Source organism: Pimephales promelas, chromosome 19 (genome assembly GCF_988280905.1).
Source record: "Pimephales promelas chromosome 19, fPimPro1.hap1.1, whole genome shotgun sequence".
Taxonomy (NCBI): Eukaryota; Metazoa; Chordata; class Actinopteri; order Cypriniformes; family Leuciscidae; genus Pimephales; species Pimephales promelas.
The window spans coordinates 5040928-5057196 of NC_142787.1; the positions used below are offsets into that span (position 1 = coordinate 5040928).

At 36.6% G+C, this 16269-nt stretch overlaps 1 protein-coding gene and 1 pseudogene across 3 annotated transcripts; one reads left to right on the top strand and one right to left on the bottom strand.

Moving 5' to 3' along the window:
* Nucleotides 1–385: 385 nt before the first annotated feature.
* LOC148970716 (uncharacterized) lies at nucleotides 386–10834 on the top strand (annotated as a pseudogene). Its single transcript, XR_016147869.1, has 6 exons — nucleotides 386–806; nucleotides 1848–1981; nucleotides 2978–3129; nucleotides 7805–8045; nucleotides 9356–9623; nucleotides 10631–10834. The product of XR_016147869.1 is annotated as an uncharacterized LOC148970716 (transcript).
* On the bottom strand, nucleotides 10587–15993 carry LOC120476763 (G2/M phase-specific E3 ubiquitin-protein ligase). 2 transcript variants are annotated; one of them, XM_089123809.1, is made up of 9 exons: nucleotides 15859–15993; nucleotides 15670–15776; nucleotides 14487–14684; nucleotides 14116–14202; nucleotides 13706–13959; nucleotides 13362–13490; nucleotides 12947–13087; nucleotides 12638–12755; nucleotides 10588–11456 (listed from the first exon to the last, which is right to left on the bottom strand). In XM_089123809.1, exons 2-9 carry the CDS (start codon nucleotides 15704–15706, stop codon nucleotides 11236–11238), a joined length of 1185 nt encoding a protein of 394 aa, XP_088979935.1. In that variant the 5' UTR covers nucleotides 15707–15776; nucleotides 15859–15993; the 3' UTR covers nucleotides 10588–11235. The 2 variants fall into 2 exon arrangements, with proteins under 2 accessions (XP_088979936.1, XP_088979935.1); XM_089123810.1 differs by lacking the exons at nucleotides 15670–15776; nucleotides 15859–15993 and adding an exon at nucleotides 14798–15654 and having other exon boundaries at nucleotides 10587–11456.
* Between the last annotated feature and the right edge of the window lie 276 nt (nucleotides 15994–16269).

The following is a 16269-nucleotide window of genomic DNA, read 5'->3' on the forward strand; positions in this document are numbered from 1 at the left end:
ATAAAACAAGTTTAACCATTTCATTACAGAAAATGGTACGCAGAATATGTGACAAAATTGATAATGAAATTAAATGATTTCATTTTCATTTTCATGGTGATAGTGCATCATCCCTGTCAAATTGAAAAATAAAATGCAATTGGTGATTTCACGTTTCATTTTCACTACAATCTCGAGACAAGACTGCCAATATTAAAATGAAAAGGCAAAAGTGAAAAGAAACTGCAAATACAGTTTTCACAAAGCTTTTTTATTAACATTCACGCTATAATAGTGACAGAAATCAAATTCAAATGTAAAGTTTAGTTTTAAAATTTAATCATTTTATTTCCTCTTTTATTTCACAGTTTTGATTTTCATTTTCATTTTCAAAGACAACCTGTATGCAAATTATATGTTAATGAGTGGGTGTGGTTCGCAACGCCGTTGCGTGGAGGAGGGAAAATGTCGGTTATGACCAGTATAGCAGCAGAGTTAAACCAGCTTGCAAATATTTCGGATGATGATGACTTCATTTTGCTTCGAGTTGAATCTATCTTAGACACACTTGGGCACTTTGCAGCCGTCACAAACTCCGATGTCGATCATCTAGTTGTTAATAATCTAGGTGAGGTTGTGCAGTGCCTTCAGGCAGTAACATTAAATTGTCCGGGGAGTCTCGTCGGCCCGGGTCGTCCAAGGTATGACATCCCATTAGAAACGCTAAGGATGTATCTTCTAAATGGTTTTACTGCTCAAGAGGTAGCAAACTTATTCGGAGCGAGCGAGAGAACCATCAGACGGAGGATGAAAGAGCATCATATGAGGTAACGTTAACGGAACTGAAGCGAACAGCTTTCACCTTGTTGCACGTAACGTTATATTTAAAATGGACCCTTTTCAGTTTTCACGGACTGGTTAAGTTACATTTCCACGTTTAGTAGTAACATCGTAAAAGTCAGCAAAGCGTTTTTCATGTAAAATATATATTGTGCACTTTATTTGTAATTTAATGTAGGCCTACATTTGTAACACACCTCGTGTTATATTAACTGCATTAAATGATCAAAAAATAGCTGCTGCGTGGCTGTTTCTAGTACAACTGCTGCTGATTATGTGACGGTATCGTAAATCTTTCTCCCTCCTAACTGCTGCGATGATTTTTTATAACGTTATATAGCCTATATAGAGGGAATGCGCATGACGTCACCGTCGGTCAGGCTGTGGGGGGTTGTCACGCGGGAAAGTCACCTGTCAATGCATTCCCTCTATTGCTGCAATTAAGAACTCAAAAATCACATTTGCTTTAGAAGTTTACTATAACTAACGTTATGTTGACTTCCGCTTATGGCCCGGTAATGTGAAAAGGGTCCATAGAAATGTCATTATGCTGCATGCACATTTGAAGAATGATATATAAGGTAAAGATTTGAATTTGCATATCGAGGTCAGTGAAAAACTACAGCTAAAACTAGCGAATGATGAAACCTAACCATGATTTGCTTTATTCATGAGAGTTATTCATGGTCATAGCCTAAACTGGTTTCTTGTTGGTCCAGACTGGTTTAAGTGGTTGATCAGCTGGAACAACAGCCAACAGGGCTTAATTTCCCAAAAGCATTGTAATCCTTGGTAGGTCATTTTAAATTTATGCCTCTTTTTATAAGAATGTATAGCTCTGTCCCTACTTTTGTTCAATGTAACGTTAACTGAAAATGTTCTGAAATTGTTTTAATAATGTGGAAAAATCAAAGTCATTCTTCATTCTGAACATCCCCTTTCAATATTTTTCCTGCTATGGTTACATGGGTTCAGAAGCCTATGCAGTTGCATTGATCAGGGGTAATGTCTCCTATCATTTCATCTAGGGTTTCTGATCTGTATTCATCTATAAGTGATGCAGAACTTGACAGCACCATTAAGGAAATACAGAGAATGTATCCAAACTCAGGGTACAGAATAATTCATGGTCATCTTCAAGCAAGAGGTCTCCATGTTCAAAGTAAATCCAGTACACTAAGCTTAATGTTATTATCATTCACAGTTAAAGGACATCACAGTTAATGTTCTGTATTTTACACTTAAAGGGATAGTTCACCCAAAAATGAAAATTCTGTTAGTATTTACTCACCCTCATGTTGTTCAACCCCGTAAGATCTTCGTTCATCTTCGGAACACGAATTAAGATATTTTTGATGAAATCTGAGAGCTGGATCACTCCTCCATACTAGTCCATAGGCTTCTTGAGGGATTGAAACTTGCCGGCCTCAAAGTTATTAAAGACCTCGTAAAAATAGTCCAAGTGACTACAGGGGCTCAATCTTAAGTTAATCAAACGAAGATAACACTTTTTGGGCGCAAAAAACAAACATAAATAACGACTTTATTTCAACTATTAATTTCCTTCTCTTTGGGCCTCTAGTCAGTTAAACGTCACATGTTGGCTCACTATTGGCCGACGCTGGTCATGTGTGTGATGCGTGTGACGTACAACAACAGATCATACGCTGTTCAACTCAAGGCCCAATAGTTGAAATAAAGTCGTTATTTTTCACGAAAATTTTTTATCTTCGTTTGATTAACTTAAGATTGAGCCACTGTAGTCACTTGGACTATTTTAACGATTGTCTTTAATAACTTTCGAGGCCAGCAAGTTTCAATCCCTCAAGAAGCCTATGGACTGGTATGGAGGAGTGATCCAGCTCTCAGATTTCATCAAAAATATTTTAATTCTTGTTCCGAAGATTAACATAGGTCTTACGGGGTTGAACAACATGAGGGTGAGTAAATACTGACTGAATTTTCATTTTTGGGTGAACTATCCCTTTAAAGCCCTGTTATAATATAGTATTTGCTTTTGAGGTATGATTGCTGTTGAGATTATAGTTTTTATGACAACATGTGCATTATGCTTTTCTATACAATATAAAGGCAGATGTTGAATTTAATTTGCATTACAGGCCTCTTTATAATGTTTTTTTTATCTTTTATCTTTTAGCTTCAAGAGTCAGAGAATCTGTCAGAAGGGTAGATCCTCATGGAACATTGATGAGAGCAATGTCAATGCAAACCATAAGGCGACGTCAGTACACTGTGCCTTTTCCCAATGCTATGTGGGTGGCATATTGACGGCAATCATAAACTCATCAGGTACTCGCATTACAATGAAAACTGTAAGAATCAGAATGTAAGCAATGGTGTTTCAATTCAATTCAATTTATAATTAATTCAATTTAATAAGGGTTTTTTTTTTGTGCCCTCATACACGTTGTCCCTATAGAAGGGATGTACGATAACATTTCATTTCTCATTTTCCATAGAGTTTTTAAGGGCAAAAAGTTCTGTTTTTGAAAGACTGTAAAATTAAATTACTGTATCACAAACACATTATATCCATTAGCAGGCACTGAAACACTAAATTAAAGGGATACTCCACCAGTACTTGGGAGCAGTTCGACTCACATGGTGACACAAAATAAAACGTTGCACTTTTGTATGGCGGAATACCACAGCAAGTACGTGGGAGCACTTCGACTCGGCGCAGTAATATCATCACTCCGGCAGGGGAAAGGATTTTTCACGAGTGATATTACTGCGCCAAGTTGAAGTGCTCCCAATCACTTGCTGTGGTATTCCGCAATACATTACAGTTATCCACTTTACACTCTTAGAAAAGTGCAACATTTTATTTTGTGTAACCATTCTTGGTCGAGTTACACTACTCGGCCTGTACTCGTGTAACTGTATTTAAAGGAGAACTGCGGTGCAAAATGAACCTTTGGTCTAATAAAACATTGGTACCGAGTTAACCGTTCTCTGAGATTTGTTTTCATAATAATCGAATGTAAAGAGTTTTATCTCTAAAAACTGTTTAGCGTATAACGCTAGTATATAGGGGGCATTTAATAAGTAAAGAGAAATTGCTAGTTAATACCACTAACAAGGGTCAAAATAGCCCCACACTAACACAGTAACATAAGCAGTCCCTCCAGAAAAACGCGATTATGCGATCGCTGAATTCAATGCAAAATCAGCCAAAGTCCGCATATTTATGCGGGGGCCGCATTTTTTCGAATAAGCCGCACTTTCGCCGCATAAAATGCCGATTTCCACGCAAAATATGCGGGGCTTGCATGATTTCATAATCCTCGTATTTTCGTTGCAAAAAAAAGTCACATATATCTTCGCAGAAAGTTGAAAAATGTTGCGTTTGCTTCATACAAGAGCAGCCATTTTCTCCGGTTTCCATGGGAACGTTATGAAGTGACGCAATTACGCGACGGGATAGCTCACAGCTGAAGTTATTGCAGAGGCCAGAAAGACTCACGGAGGCGATTGACATCTCACAAATCGAACTCGTATAACTGTCTGTCACACGTTCTACCATCACATCGTTACTTAATAAACAAAATAAGATAAAAGAATAAGCATCAAACAGAAATTACCCGCACACGACATGGGGTGTTTGAGGCGCACACACTGCAGACAGTTCAGCGCGCAGCTCTTAAAGGGGCCACACCTTATTTACACTCGTTACAGTCTGAAATAAAACATTGCTGATTTTGTAATTGTGAAAGAGAGTCTATTGTGCACTTATTGTTTGAATGTCCCTATTTTTCAATCTTTTGGAATGAGATGGCTCAATTTCTAGGTTTTAAAATGAATTGCAACTAGGGCTGAACGATTAATTGCATTTGCGATAAAATCGCGATATGATGAAACGCGATTTTGTAATCGCAAGAGCTGCGATTACACTGGTCACGTGACACGCGAGAGAAAAGCAGTCTGCAAGATAAAGCATCAACTTGCCACGCTACGCGGTCTGGCGTTCAGAAAAGAACAGTTTATTGTGTTATTTATTCTCTCCTCTCCTCAACAATCCTGGATCGATTCAGAGAATTTCAGAATCGAGTCTGAGCTTAGTTTTTAAACACAGATGCGTTATGACGCTGCGCGTGCTTTAGAAACGAACAGTGTTCTGAATCTGCTTGCGAACTATTTTCTCGCTCTCTCTCTTCCTCACTCACACACACACACACACGACATCGCTCGAACCTTCCAAAACATAGTAACGTTATTTCATAAAGTTCGGGATTGAACCGAATTACAAGGACATTCGCGGGCTTCATTGAACAGGTTTTGCCGCTTTGCTTGATGTTATAACGTTACACTTGCAGTGCGCGTTCTCTCCCGCGGGAATTTTCTTTACAAATGCTTCACAGAGGCATTATTTATGTCTTTTGGAATGCAGTTGGCTTATATATTAAAACCATGAAAATCACTGAGAAGGCTGCTTTCATTTTAAAATAACGCGTGCTTTGTGAAGAGCGCTCGTGCATGCGGCTGTGAGCGACTCATTGGTAAATGTACTTGCATGTCAAAATGCTTTTATGACGCGAAATTAATGTAAACACGGTCAGTTATATCTTAAACCAACAGGACAAACCACATTTACAATTTCAAAAGAGATATATGCATTAGTGTGAATGCAGCTTATCATATCTAAACTGAGGGGAAATCACTCCAGCTCTTGAATGAAAAACATTCAGACAGCCTACTTTTAAATACAGAGACCACTCTTTCTTTATTGCTTGTAATGTTTTTTTTTTGTTTCTCTTTATTTACTAGCTTTTATATTTTGAAGCTATATTATTTTATATAGCCTATTTAAAATTCTTAACATGTAATTGCTTTAATTAAATGTTTTTTTATATTTATTTTTTAAAGTATGTGTTTTTACACATGTAATTAAATACATATTTTAAGAGTTATTAAGATTAATTAATAAGAAAAAAAGTAGACCGGATCATGAGCTATCTAAAGATTCCCATCCATACTGTACAATGATTTATTGCTTGTCTTTGTCGACTAATACAGAAGGTAAATAACTTTTTTTTTAAATCGCATTTTAAATCGCAATCGCAATATTGGCTAAAAAAATCGCAATTAGATTATTTTCCAAAATCGTTCAGCCCTAATTGCAACCTTGTCTTAAATTTGTCATCTTCATACAAATGATTTTGACTTTCCTATAAGAAAAATGTATGTTATCGATTTTTTCTATTATTAGGAAAATTTCATATTCATCAAACTAAGTGGAGTAGCCTAACTCAAAACCCAACTTTGCTCATTTCAAAACAGCCTTTAAAATGTATTTTGAGTCTTTAAAATTTAAAAAAAAAAAATCGAAAAGCCCAAAAGATCTGTATCTCTGCTAAAGGAATTTAATATGTTTGTGATGCCCTCTATCTTTTTTTTCTTTTTTTTTTTTTTTCCAAATTATTGTTTCATGTTTTAGGCTACTTCTCAGATGTTATACTTATCAGAAAATGTGTAAAAGAAATGTCAAGAACTTGATATCAAACTCTGTGATTTTGAAAATTTAATAAAAATAAAACAAGATGAGAAATTAAATATTCCCAGCACTTTCTATGATGTAGTATGCTTGCTACATCATAGAAAGTAATAAGAAATGACTCTTTACATTAAGGTAGTAGCCTAGTGAGAACAGGATGTTGGGGGAATCACTTTTTTTCTCTTTTTCATCAAACCGCAGTTTTTGCAAGTTCCCGCAATTTTTGCAAGTTCCCGCAATTTTTGCAAGTTCCCGCAATTTCATCGCATAAAATTGCATAAATATCCCGCATATTCCATCGCATTTTTAAAGAAAACGGGCCGCGTAATCAAGGATTTTTGCCCGCAACAATCACAAAAAAACTCCGCGTTTTTCTGGAAGGACTGCATAATGAGGCTCCATACATGCAAACCGAAGCATTGAGAACTTTGTAAGTGTACAGACCGTTTAATGAGAAGATACTTTATAAAGACAGTCCACTTCGCATATACAGGCAGGATCAATCTTTGGAAAACAGTTTCGACAAGTCGAACCATGAATGACGTGCCAAGTGAGCTGAACTGTATGAAGAATGGCGTTCATGATTCGACTTATGCCGAGTTCAGACTGCATGATTTTAGCCACGATTTTGGCTCGCCGACAGGTTTTGAGAAATCGCCGACAAATGCCCGAAATCACAGGCAAATCGGCGCTCGTTCACGCGAGTGATAATTACGCAGTGTGAATGAGCAAAGACGCAAACTGAGAGAATCACCGACGAGTCGCCGACGCCCGTGAGATATTTGGCATGCTAAATATCTGGACCTGTCGGCGATTCAAAATCCTGCTGTGTGAAAAGTGTTTTGACTGAAAACTACATCGGCGATCACCGGCAGCCAGTGAGAGAGCAAGATACAGAGCAGCGGGGAGTTCGGGGAGGAGTTATAGATCACATATCAACATGATATGGCATTTGTTTCAGAAAAAAAGCTTCTTCTCGGTCTATTTGGACACAATAAATGGAAGAAAAATTAGTATTAATTTGGCAGGAGCACTCGTGTCTGTTTGACGTTTCAACAGCTGTACGACAACCGGGTCGAAAAAAAAAGTCTCACGTGAGAACTCCGGTCTTGCACGTGTGGTGTCGCGCGTTGTTTCCTTTTCACATCTCACGTGTGTTTGTTGTGAAACGTAGTTTGCGCGCAGCGTGCAAGACAGAGTCTGTCTGCGATTTTTCTAAAGTCATGCAGTGTGAAACCTTCTGTCACCGATCTATCGTCCAGTGTGAACACAGCAGCGACTGAATGCTGGCCAAGATAGTCATGCAGTGTGAAAAGAACAGCGACCCGACTACTTTGAAAATCATGCAGTCTGAACTCGGCATTAGAGACTGTTTTCCAAAGATTGCTCCTGCCTGTATACACGAAGTGAACTGTCTTTATAAAGTATCTTCTTATTAAACGGTCTGTATAATTCTTGTTTATTTTGTAGATGGAGATTGGTGATTCATGGTGGTATCGATGGTTTCAGCCGACTAATAGTTTATCTTTCTGCGTCTCCAAATAACCGAGCATCCACTGTGCTCTGTAGCTTCATATCTGCTGTTAATCAGTATGGCATGCCATCAAGAGTTCGATCTGACAAAGGTGGGGAGAACATTGCTGTTCATGGTGGCACACAGGGGAGAAAACAGGAATTCTCACATAACAGGAAGGAGTGTACACAACCAGAGGTAAATATTACATGGACTACTAGCCTGGGTTTCCCCATTCTGCCTTGCCGCGATTTTATTCGCGCTGCTAGGCAGTCTGGATACCATGAACCAAATTTTCCCCTGAAATAGGGAACCAATTACAGAACAGGGAGGGAGTACAGGCGCATTTGATAGACGTACAGGCGCATGTGATAGACATTCGTAGCACCCATATGGCTCTGGGGATTCATAAACCACGCCTCAAATACGAGAAAATGAACATGTGGTTTCCAGACCACGTTTCATTCTCAATGATACGTGGCCTGGCGTTATCCAGGCTAATGGACTACAGTATTTCCACTAGATTCATTCCGTCGTGGCGGGCCACCACACCTAAAATCATCCCGCCACGGCTGCAGCTTCTCAGTGAGGTCAGATATTTGTTATTTGTTAAGCCCTACTAAAGGCATAAACGATATTGTAAAGCACAATAAAGTTTTTGCACTATATTCCAAGATTTCTAAAGTCTTTCATTAGCATAATGTGTAATAAAAATTTGTATTTAAGTCGTTAAAGTTAATGGAAACTCATCTCTCCTCAGTCATTCTCCATTCAGCATTCAAACGACAGTTATCACGACACATTCTTCAAGATCAATGTTCCCATTATTATACTTTTCTTTTGTAGATAAAGGTCTATAGTTTCCATTACATGATTTATCAGTGGGTTAGTTACAATGTTTTGAAGCATCAAAAATACATTTTGGTCCAAAAATAACAAAAACTTTTCATTTTTTTGGTGAACTAACCCTTTAATCTGTCCGACAGCGAGTTGACTCCCTTTACAGTCTATGGTTGATACTCAAACCCTTTACTCACTTACTTTATTTGCTCCGGATGAATATTGTTGGTTACAGGGTGAGGGATTGCGCATATTGAGCATAATTGTACTCATTCCCGCAGATTTTGGACTCACACCAGAAGTGCTTGCACATAAAGACAAGTATATTGGCTATTTAAAACAGTATAATGTGTCCGTACGTCATGTCTTAAAGCAACAGCAGCTTAATATACGTGGTGCCAAATAATGAGATAATATGAAAAATATCTATATGGTAGTTAGATGTTTTTAAGACATCGATACCCTATGGTATCGATGTCAAAATTGTGGCAAATGAAAATGCAGAGTGGCTAGTAACTTTAAAAAACCACCAGCCACAGTGGCTGGTGAGCAAAAGAAGTTAATCTCAAGCCCTGGCTATATTGAATAGGTTAAATGGTATAATAGACCAGACTAAGCCTGATTCCCATTATTTGTTTTGTTTCAAATCTAAACTCTCTCCCCCACAGAATTGAGAGGCTTTGGAGAGATGTGTACGAACATGTTTTAAGCATGTTCTATCACATCTTCTACAACATGGAGACAGAGGGAATACTCAATCCAGATTCTGAGATTGACATTTTTGCCCTTCACTGGAGTTTTTTGTGTCAACTGCAGAGGCATCTTGCCTTCTTTAAAGATGCATGGAACAACCACCGCATCAGAACTGCTGGGAGCCAGTCACCTGTCCAGCTTTGGTTAAGACACAGTGCCAACAATACTGATGACACCATTCAAGTAAGATGTCAGATTATGTATGTATTTATATATAATTATTTTTTACATCACGATATATATATATATATATATATATATATATATATATATATATATATATATATATATGAGGAGTTCTTTTCCAAAACGCTATAAATCCATTTCAATAGTTTTCGGGAAAACTACATTTTTTACCTAGACCCACACATTTTGTGAATATTCAAATTATCCTGTTGAAATGTTTTATTGGTTCAGTCTGAAGATTTTGAACAATGATTATTAAATCAAACAACAATATTGTTAATGATAAATGAAAAGTTAATTTTATTTTTTTTCAAAACGCTATAAATCCATCCATTTTTTTTGTATCATTTTTAGTAAAGTCATTTTTAGTAAAGTGTCAAACCTCAAACAAATAGTACCAATTTCAACATGCATGAAAAAAAAAACGAATTATTAAAAATGATCAATAATGATAACGATATTCAAAAAAGGGATGGGCACACCTCCAGCACATGCACACACACATGTATAGGCTACATAGCATGTGAGCAAAGCAGAGCGGCGAGACGCTTAATAAGTCACAAAAAAAAAAAAAAAAAAAAAAACATAGGCTACGTTTCACATTTGTGTTTAATAATATTACGTTACTTATTTTTATTATTTAATCAATGTTGAGTAGGCTATGAAAAGGGAACCGCATGAGATGAGTGAGATAGGATCAAAATTCAAAAGCTGCCCAAAATCATGGGTCAGACAAAATTTTGACTACTTATTAAGTTTTGTTTTGTAGAAAGCTTGTAAATTTCGTTTGATATAAATTTTATCTTCATTTTAATAAATGTTTCATCAACAAATTGACTGGATTAAAACATTAGAAGCAAATATCAGACAAATCAGGACACAGAGACGCAGGAGCAACGGAATGTTAATGTGTCGTCTTTTTCTGTTTTCTGTACTTTTAGACAATTATAACTTTTTTTTCCCCTTCCACCCACAATATGACGGATTTTCATTAATGAACACAGGTGGATGAAAATTATGGGATCGACTGGGATGGACCCCCAAGTCACGATAATGATGGAGTGCCAATTCCAGAAGTGGCTCTACCTCGACAACTGACCGAAGAAGAATTGGATAGTCTGCCAAATCCTAATGTGCCCTTTTCAGAAGCCATCGACACATACTACAACACAGTCACTAAAATTCACCAATTACTGGACATTTTGTAAACAGTACTGTATTTTACAGCATTTCATATGTTGGTATAAAGTCTTCAGCCAGTTTATTGTAAGTTAATTTAAGAATCAAGACAAAACACTGGATTTCATTTAATTTAAACTTTTATTTGTCTGACATGTCCTACTGTTGAACAAAACAGTTCATTTACCATTGTAAAAGGACAGAAAAAAATATAATTTATATGTAATAAATAAATAACTTTCTCAAACTAGGGTGCAAAACTGTATTTTTTGTAACAGGGGAAACATGCACCAATATTGTGACTGCGACATTGGGACAGCCAAAAATAAGCAAACCTGCAGTTTCAACTGTGACCTTTAGGTAGAGCTACTTTTAACATTTCTGTTTTTTGTTTTGCTGAAGAGTTGCATGTTAGTACACAGAATAGTAATTACACCAAACCAAACCCACTCTCGATGGTTGATACAGCAGCTTTCAGGTCCTTACGGAAACTCTCATAAGTGCTATATTTTGCTGGGAGTTTGATGGTTTCTCTACAAGTGGATGCAGTTGGCATTGCAACATCAGAGGACACCTCTACATAGAGATTCTGAGGAAGAATTCCCCAACCCACCCAGAATTGAATGAGTTGCATTAGCTCTTCTGGTGTGCCTGTGTAAAAACAGAAATCTTCAATTATATTTCATTTTCAGAGAGTGAATTAATACTGTTCAATCAATTGTATTACCTATACTGTTCAATTATTACTGTCTGTTCAATAATACATTATATAGTTTCAGAAGACTTATAAATATAGTGTACAAATCACATGGAGAACTTTCATGGTGTACATATCCTTTTTGGAGTCACTATATTATGCCAAAATAATCATTTAATTGTGAATGCAATAAAAAAAAGATCATATAGATTGAATACCACATTTAAAAATGGGCAGTGGAGTAAAGTATTTGAGTAAATGTATTTATTATCACCCAAACTTTTATGCAAATGTGAGTGGATTTGCAGGTGGTGTCTGAATCGTAGATGTTTCATATATGAGATGAGATTATATGCTGCCTTCACATGCTATCGGAATTTTCTACTTCCCACTTTGAGCATTATGAGCTCATCACATTCAATTTTTGATATGAGAGGGTATTCATGTCAAATTTTTTGAACAAGGAAACTAGTATTTATGTTAATTCCGATAACGTGTAAAGGCAGCAATAGCTGCAGCCAGAGATGAGGCCCAAATCAGCATGCCCACTTAATTTTTACTATATTTTATTTTATTGGGTGAACTATTTAAGTATTTTTTTTTTTTACTTTTACTCAAGTTATGTTAGAATTGAAGTGATTTTCTCTTTAAGGTATTTTGTACTTGCACTTAAATGTGGTTTTAAGGTTCTCTGTACATCTCTGAAAATGAGAACAAGTTAAGGGAAAACCTACTTCATAATTGTGTATTAAAGGGATACTCCACCATTTTTCCATATTAAACTATGTTATTCCCTTAACTAAGACGATTTATACATACCTCTCTCGTCTCAGTGCGTGCGCTCAATCGTTCTGGCGCGCAAGACACTTTGATAGCACTTAACTAGCCAAGTTCATTCAATATGGGCCAAGCAGAGAAGCGACCATGGAGGTGTTTGGTCGCTTCTCTGCTTGGCCCATATTGAATGAACTGGGCTAGTTAAGTGCAATTAAAGTGTCTCGCGCGCCAGAGCAATGGAGTGCACGCTCTGAGACGAGAGAGGTATTTATCAACTCGTCTTAGTTAAGGGAATAACATAGTTTAATATGAAAAAACGGTGGAGTATCCCTTTAAGAGGTGGTTTCTTTTTACGTACCATTTTCAATGTATTGACGAAAGAAACCAGTTATCTTGAATGTGTCCTCCAGACTACAGCCACCATAGTCTTCATCATCACTGTCAACTGTTGGCCATATAATTCTGTCAAGGACCATCTAAAAACAAAGCAGAAAAATACTACACATTCCATCTGATCAAAAAACCTGAATTAGGGTTAATGTTGACAAATTAAATTAATTAGATTACCAAGCCATGATGTATTTAGTATATACTGTATCAATTCTCTATTTTAACCACACAATGCAATTCATGGATGAAACAGTATATGGTATAAATGCAACAATACCTCTGGCTCAATCATTTGAGCTGACGCTCTTGGGAAAAGAACATCAATCAGGGCAGGCCGTTCTCTGACCATGTGCAAGACTCCTGTGTCTTTTAACCCCAGTCTCATCTGTCGAATTTGCTTTTCCCTCCGACCAATGACCTGTATTAATTCATTTCAGATTATTTAATGATGTAAAATATGAAAAATATGAAATCTGTAAAAATGGTCACTTAACAAAATAAATAAACAATGAATCCCCAACTATTTTGGGAAGTCAGGAACACAGACAAGCAAGGTGATACATAAAGTAAAGCATCACAGTGCTGTTATTCTAAATATCACCACTCCAAATATATAAATAATGTTTTTAGTTATTTGAAGTATTTTAGTATGTCAAGAGTAAACCATGCAAAATATCATCAATGGCACTTACTGCATGGAAAAGGATGCTTTGTGCCAACCATTTTCTGTTGTTCTCATTTACTGGTGGGAGATCCCAGTTGATTGCCAAGTTATTTACTTGGTCAAGTTCATCTTCTGTCAAATTTCCAGACCCTTGAAGCTATGACAGCAGATATGTATCAGAAATATTTGTAGAATGTTCTTCAAGACACACTTAAAGCATGCAATAACAAATTTTGTCATTATACCATGGTCTGCCTAAATATTTGATTCTGGGTTTGGAAGGTGTGCAATAAGTAGGGATAATCCACATCTAGTCATGGATTATCCTTTACATGACCATGAGATTATAGATGATGCTGAATTTAAACTCACAAGTAAAACAATGTCAGTCACATCGGTGTCAGGGCAGTCCTCTAGTTCTACAACAGCTATCTCATCCTTTTGTCCAATCAACAGATTGAATAATGAGCGGCTCAAACCAGTGAGTAAGGGTCCACCATGTAGGAAAGAATGTCCTATCATGCGCCCAATGACACGGAAAAGGTCACTATCCAGTAAGAGCCGAGAAGTGGAAGGCACCAAATGGTCTTCTTGTCCATTAAAGAACAATGTCTTACCACAGTTTTCTAGATGATGATAAAAAAAAAAAACAATATATAAATGTCCAAATGCTAATAAAACAATTTTACACAACCATTTTACACAACCTTCTATCTTTATGTCTCTCATTAAGTTAAATAGGCATCAAAATTAAATAGGCTAATAAATATTTTAGAACTTACCAAAATTTAAGCCAAATCCGTATTGTACTCTTGACATAACAAAGGAGAGAAAATGGCGTTTTACCCCATCTCCAAAGGCAGAATCACCTGTGTATAACAGAAATATTACACAGCCAACTGTGTAGTTATATTTATGTAAAACAAAGGAAAGGAAAAAGGAATACTTCACACAGAAATTAAAATCCCATCATAATTAACTCACCCTCATATTCTTCAAAACATATATGACTTTTTCTTTAATGGAATTGACTGTTTCTAAAATTAATTTTTTTGGTCCAATACTTATTTATAAATGATACTTATTTAAAATTACATGAGGGTGAGTAAATGGTTGAAACCATTGTGTACTTTTTCGCTAAATTAAACCTTACCTCCAAGTAAAACACACAATGGATGGGCCCAGTTAGTCATGGAATTTTTGTAAAATGTCAGGATTTCTCTCTCTCTCTCTTCTGGACTTTTGCGTAGATCCATCTTTGCCACAAGATCTGGCTGATCCTCCACTTCTTGCAGTACAAAACGTCTAAATATGTAAGCAGCACGGTTCAAATCAGTCTCAGTTCTCCAGTCTGCAAAAATGAGCATATGGATATATCTGTAGTATCAAATAATATGACATACAAATGATAATACAAATAAAATGTTAATTTGTGAGTTGCCAGATTTATGTTCATAAAAAGACCTTCAGTATCCTCACTGCTGAATTTCAAATCTCCGCTATCGAGTCTCCTGCTACTCGTCCCTTCAAAAGCCAGATCATGACGCTGCTCTCTGCTGCTATGACTCCTTTCTGTAACCTGCTCATCATTCTCCTGTCTGCTGCTACAGGTCTCTTCTAAAACCTTGTCACTGTCTTCAAGATCAATAATCTCCTGTCTGTAACAGTTTTGATGACCTCTGCTGTTTTCACCTCTTTCAACGCTCTTCTCTTTTGCTGACCTATTTTTTTAGAAAAAAATTTCTGTTATATAAAAAAAGAGCATAAAATGCTCTGACAACATGTAGACAACATGTGTTGCTAAACACAAGAATCAAGAAAACATTTTCAAAATAACTTAAAGAGCCCCTATCATGGATTTTTGAAAATGACTGTTCATATGGTGTGGAATATAGCTCAAAGGGAATGAAAACATCCTGCAAAGATTTATATCTAATAGTGTACTGCAGTGCTTTATCAATATGTTTATCCATTATGCTAACAAACAATAACTGACTGGGTCTGTCATCTGACCAATCACCACCGATTAGTGTGACGCAAAGGAGTGGTTTGGAAAAATGAGTCATTGTACGAATCATTTGGGAGTCGGTGAGCAAATCAGTTAAAAATAAATGCATATTATAAGACAAATAAAGCGTTTTTTTATCCTTGCATGCATGTTAAACTGTTTTGGGAACTCCTAAAACAAAAATAGGAACATTTCAAATGCTATGATAGGGGCTCTTTAAATCATTTTTTCATTTATATAGTACTATACATTATGCACACTTTCACACCAGCTTACTGAAACATAGTGGTACCAATATCTTAAATTCCATAGGTCATCATTTACTCACAAGATACATTTGTCCACATGGTCTTGGATTTCAGCATGACTAAATGTTTCTTCACAGTAAATGCACTGTACAGGGGGCCCAGAACCACATTTAGGTTCACACGATTCCTTAAAACAAGCAGTGGAAAAACTGTCACCTCCATTTTCAAAACTCATTTACTGCATGCTTGTGGCCTTTATGATTACATACCATGTCAAGGTCTTTCTGAAGAGGCCTTACATACACAATTGCTGCATGTATACCAATAGTGTCTTGAAGATAATGCGGTGTATACCCTTCTGATGGACAGGGGACGACTTGCAAAGTTTTTGTCCTTGTAGCACCATATGGTCTGAGCAATTCAAACCCCCCACCATCTTTCAGTTTTGGAAACTCCATAAGCAATGTGGACTTGAATTCTTCAGATGTGCAGTGCTTATCTGCAACAGAAATAGTCACTTAAACACAAATCATGAGAAAATCGATCCAATTTTTTTCCAGAGAACACCTAATTACAAAAATGACACCCATGTTACCTGAAATATTTAGACAAAAAAAAAAAAAAAGACAAATTTATTTCAGGTAACTTAAAGCACTAAAATTGTTCCATACAAAGTGTGT

What these genes read in the sequence shown, in the direction of transcription:
- LOC120476763 (XM_089123809.1), bottom strand. Translation starts at nt 15,706, where the DNA reads ATGCTGAAATCCAAGACCATGTGGACAAATGTATCTT. An exon ending in ATTGTGTGTTTTACTTGGAG is followed by an intron (nt 14,203 to 14,486) that starts GTAAGGTTTAAT and finishes TGTTATACACAG; the next exon opens with GTGATTCTGCCTTTGGAGAT. An exon ending in TGACTGACATTGTTTTACTT is followed by an intron (nt 13,491 to 13,705) that starts GTGAGTTTAAAT and finishes CTGCTGTCATAG; the next exon opens with CTTCAAGGGTCTGGAAATTT.